The sequence below is a fragment of the Nansenia antarctica genome (assembly GCF_963989245.1).
Source record: "Nansenia antarctica genome assembly, chromosome: 3".
In the NCBI taxonomy this organism is placed as follows: Eukaryota; Metazoa; Chordata; class Actinopteri; order Argentiniformes; family Microstomatidae; genus Nansenia; species Nansenia antarctica.
In genome coordinates this window covers 72,714,624-72,719,623 of record NC_137688.1, presented here as the reverse complement: position 1 = coordinate 72,719,623, position 5,000 = coordinate 72,714,624, and the positions used below count along the sequence as shown (strand labels likewise).

General features: G+C 42.3%; 1 protein-coding gene across 1 annotated transcript in view; it reads right to left on the bottom strand.

The window, feature by feature from the left end:
• The window catches only part of LOC308154373 (neuron navigator 1-like), an 89,621-nt gene that overhangs the window by 6,074 nt on the left and 78,547 nt on the right, over nt 1–5,000 (bottom strand). The window contains exon 26 of the mRNA XM_080527536.1: nt 4,669–4,922. Within this exon, the coding sequence (XP_080383662.1) occupies nt 4,669–4,922 (254 nt within the window). The remainder of the gene's footprint in view (nt 1–4,668; nt 4,923–5,000) is intronic.

The following is a 5,000-nucleotide window of genomic DNA, read 5'->3' as shown; positions in this document are numbered from 1 at the left end:
GTCCAGAGACTTTACTTTTTTTTTAGTCAGAGCATCAAAAGATGGGAAATGTTGGAAAACCATTTTAATTCGAAGCCAACACTAAAACGACTTTGTCCAACGCGCTGGAGCTCTAGGCACGATGCTATTCACGCGCTTCGATTTCGCTATGCTGACATCTTACAGGCACTGGCCAAAATCAGTCTTCAATCGACTAAACCAGATGAACGTGCAGAAGCCACTGGACTTATTAAGTCAATTGAAACCTTCGAGTTCGCAATGATTACTGTGATGCAGGAAAAGATTCTGGAGTCTATCAATATAGTGTCTAAGTTACTTCAGAAGAAAGACATGGACCTTTTCCATGCAGCAGGCCTACTGAGCACGGCGTGCAACACGTTATCGCAGCTAAGGGGTGAGTTCGAACACATAAAAAGCGCAGCACAGGAACTTGCAGCTTCTTGGGGCACAAACTGTAATTTCACCCAGAAGCGCACAAGACGTACAAAGCGTCACTTTGATGAACTCAGTGAGGATCAGCGTCTCACAAGTCCAGAGGAAAGCTTTAAAACAGGAGTCTTTTTTGTGTGCATTGACACCATTGTTTCCCAACTCAGACACCGATTCAGAGGAATGGATACAGTTGCAAAGCGATTCCGTTGTTTACATCCCAGTGAACTCATACAGGCAAAGGATGATGCGTTGCACGCATCCGCTGAGACACTAGCCTTGATCTACAATAATGACCTTTCTTCTGATTTTCCATCACAGCTTCTTTCCTTTCGAAATGCTCTGAGGTCAGAAATAAAACGTATTGAAAAGGGTTCAATCAAAGATCTGACAGAGCTCCTGCTCCTGAGACATGCATCTATCCTGCCCAGTGTCATAGACGTGGCTACTGCTCTCAAGCTTTTTTTAACCATACCTGTCACAGTGGCAAGTGCAGAGAGATCGTTTTCGAAACTGAAAATTATCAAAAGCTATCTGAGAAGCACCATGTCCCAGGACAGACTATCCGGACTAGCGATGCTCAGCATTGAAAGCCAGCGCGCACGTCAATTGGACTTAACAAACATAGTGAAGGACTTCGCACAGACCAATGCCAGGAGGAGAGGACGTTTTGGTCATTGTTAAAGGTAAGAATATTATTTGATATGTCCAACAAAGGATTTGACTAACTGATAATAAGGAGATCTTTCTTGGTCACGTGGCCGGAAATTATATATTGATGACTCAGAGAGAAGGTTGAATCGTAATCATTGTATTAGGCAGATCTGGGTTGCATTCCCATGTACAGATGTTTCCAAGGCAGCATGCTCTGTTAAGTCCAAGCTTCAAGCATGGCTACGACATGGCTGGTGCCGAGCCTGGCTGTGGCAGAGATGCCAAGCATAGTACTGATGTTTGTTACAGCTTATATACAGTTCTCAGAGAGGGAAATAGCTTTACCTCGTAACTTACAATAGTGACATTAGTTCCCATACATGGCTATTCTGTGTTCATGCTGTTCTGCATCTGCTGACCACTGGGCTAAGGCTCCTATGTCCTGAGAGTTAAACTGGTCTCACTGTTACTTGATATGGTATGTGCCTGCTCCTAAATATGTTGTTGACTACTGAGAGTGGGCACACAGTATGTTTAAGGTTAAACAATGAGTATTGCAATATTTGATAGGCACACAACAATTTGGCATTATAGTCACACAAAAACGCATCATATCAGCTCACTCTTTTTTTTCCCCATGATGTAAGATTAATTTGACTGGTAAATTATTTCTATTGAAAAACATGTGGTGTTCTTAATAACATCAATGAATGACCACATCAGAAATAAATTAGGCATCGGTTCCATCATACAAAGTACATTATATGTCAATATAACAATGTCTGGAAGTAGATCTTCAATCAAAGGAACGGCCTTGTGTTTCTGGTAACAAGGAGTGCTATTTGATTCTTTGATGGTCATCAGTCTTGCACGTGTTCTTGCCTCTGTTCACAGCGTTAATAGGTTTTATTAACTTAAGACAATTTTAGCATTATCATTACACTACACCCCTCATTTTCTTGACTTAAGTCTATAAAATCTTAGGCTCTCCATCAATGGATTGTGGAATTAACCTGCTCAGAAACAGTTGGAAACAAAAATACAGATGTTAAGCATAAGTTTGTTAATTGGGTTATCTGGACTGTTGTTCCCGTCCCTTAGAATTCCTAGAAGAAAGTTTGTAAGTTCGTGCCATGAGTAGTGTGTGCATGGTATTGCAAACTTGCAAGTGTTTGTTCTCTCTTAAGAGTATACGAATTTGTATGTTGAATTCAGCTGTTTACTGCTGATGACACTGTTAGTTGCGTGCGTCAGTACAATTGAACAATTACGACTACATAAAAGTATGTGTAAGTCTCTCTTGTCATCATCATGTCTCTGTCTTAAATCATAAGAATTAACATTTCCATTGTTTGTCACATTGAAATGTCATTAGTTTGTCTCATTTCTCTTGTTTCATCCGGCAATAGCTTCCTTCAGCATCTGCAACATTCTTTCCCCACTTCTGCAATGGTTAATATAGACCAGATCTTAACAGCATCTCTCGGTCTCTGAGTCCTTCGCTCAATGTCTCTTGATTTCCTTGATTCTGTCAGGAAATAGAATCGACAGGCATTGTCAGAATACATTCCAGGTCTTTCTTGCTGAATTGTGTTTTCTTCATCAGAAATGTCCTTCTTTGATGTTTCACAGTCTTAGAGTCTTAATGCGTATTTCTCTGTTCACTAAATCAATCAAAATGTTATATGTCTGCTGAATCAACACAGATTTGCATGATAATTTCAATATGAGACACATTTGTCTATTTGTTGTATGTTGTAGCTCGATGTGTGTGTGTGTGTGTGTGTGTGTTTGGTTACAGGAGCAGTCTCCGTTCTATTAATAGCCTAGGGTCAGAGTTTTAACACTCTCGCCCTGTTGTGAAGCTTGGTTCAGAAATATGGTTGTTATTCATTTCATTCTTAATGATAACATTCTGCATGCCATACATGTATGCTTCCCATGATGTTAATAGACATGCGGTTTTAGTAATCAATGATGTTGATTGAAACTTCTCTTAGAGTCTTTTAAATATTATGGCCAAATCTTTTCAAACTTAGTTTTCCTCAAAGTGCTGTGCTTTCAATCACGTATTTAAGGTCTTGTCCCTAACTTAATACACAATAGACTTCTGCTTTGTTCCTTACAAAGTTCAGAATCTCAATAAATCCTAACTCTCAGTGTTTTGACCAGTCACACCGTCTTTGACTATACAGCGCCTTCTATTCAAACTATTTTAATTTAGTACTTTCCAATATCAATACATCTCCTTTTTGATTCGTTCTAGAACAGCAATTCAGGTTAAGCAAATAATTACATTGTGCCTTACCTGTTTCGCTGAATCTAGCATCCTGTTCGTTAGAAGCCATTTGATATCCTGTTCGTGACGCCATTTGATAATAAGGAGATCTTTCTTGGTCACGTGGCCGGAAATTATATATTGATGACTCAGAGAGAAGGTTGAATCGTAATCATTGTATTAGGCAGATCTGGGTTGCATTCCCATGTACAGATGTTTCCAAGGCAGCATGCTCTGTTAAGTCCAAGCTTCAAGCATGGCTACGACATGGCTGGTGCCGAGCCTGGCTGTGGCAGAGATGCCAAGCATAGTACTGATGTTTGTTACAGCTTATATACAGTTCTCAGAGAGGGAAATAGCTTTACCTCGTAACTTACAATAGTGACATTAGTTCCCATACATGGCTATTCTGTGTTCATGCTGTTCTGCATCTGCTGACCACTGGGCTAAGGCTCCTATGTCCTGAGAGTTAAACTGGTCTCACTGTTACTTGATATGGTATGTGCCTGCTCCTAAATATGTTGTTGACTACTGAGAGTGGGCACACAGTATGTTTAAGGTTAAACAATGAGTATTGCAATATTTGATAGGCACACAACAATTTGGCATTATAGTCACACAAAAACGCATCATATCACTAACCCTGGCCAATTTTGCGCAACAAGTAGACTCTGATGCAGCGGAGACAGGGTTGCCAGATTGGCTGGTTTTTGGTGGATTTAGAAGTTTTTAGATTGGTTAGGTTGGAAATTCTCAATCCCATCTGGCAACCCTTAGCGGAGAGTCTACAGATATGTTTACAGATATCACACTGCTGTGCACACCACACTTTGTTAAAAGAAATAAAGCTTGTACTATTCTACTTATAATACATTCTACTGATGTAGTGTAGTCTACCATTTGGTTTTAGTTATAGGCTATTGCTCTCACTTGTTTGTACCTTTTGCTAAGTCAAGCATTTAGAATGTAGAGTGCATATTGCGAAATTTCGCAACGTCAATAACGCATCGGCCTCTAAAAAACGCATTTTTTTTTTTTTTTTTTTTACTCCGTTGCGAAAGGGCCCCCGCCGCCACCTTGCGGGGGGGCCCCGGGATTTTGCGCTACGCCACTGGTGTGTGTGTGTGTGTGTGTGTGTGTCTCGGTGTGTGTGTGTGTGTCTCGGTGTGTGTGTGTGTGTGTGTGTGTGTCTCGTGTGTGTGTGTGTGTGTGTGTGTGTATGTGTTTGTCTCGGTGTGTGTGTGTTTGTGTGAGCCTCAGTCCTCCTGATCCACAGGTAGAGGGGTCAGGGTCAGGGGTCAGGGTACCTTGTGTGATTGGCGGTGCATGTTGAAGGTGACGGCCTGGCCCGGGGGTGAGAGGTCACGCTCAGGGCCCTCCGGAGCGCTGCGCTGGAGGAGGTGGTGGACCAGACGCGTTGCCAGGTAGGACTTCCCCGTCCCGCTGGGGCCGGACAGGATTAGACGCCGATGCTTCAGCAGCAGGCTGATGTAATGCTGCATCATGGGCTTGGGGACCAGAGTCTCAAACACCAGAGAGTCTACACTCTTCTCCCTCAGCCCTACAGGGAGGGAGGGAGGGAGGGAGAGAGAGAGAGAGGGAGAGAGGGAGGGAGGGAGAGAGGGAGGGAGGGAGAGAG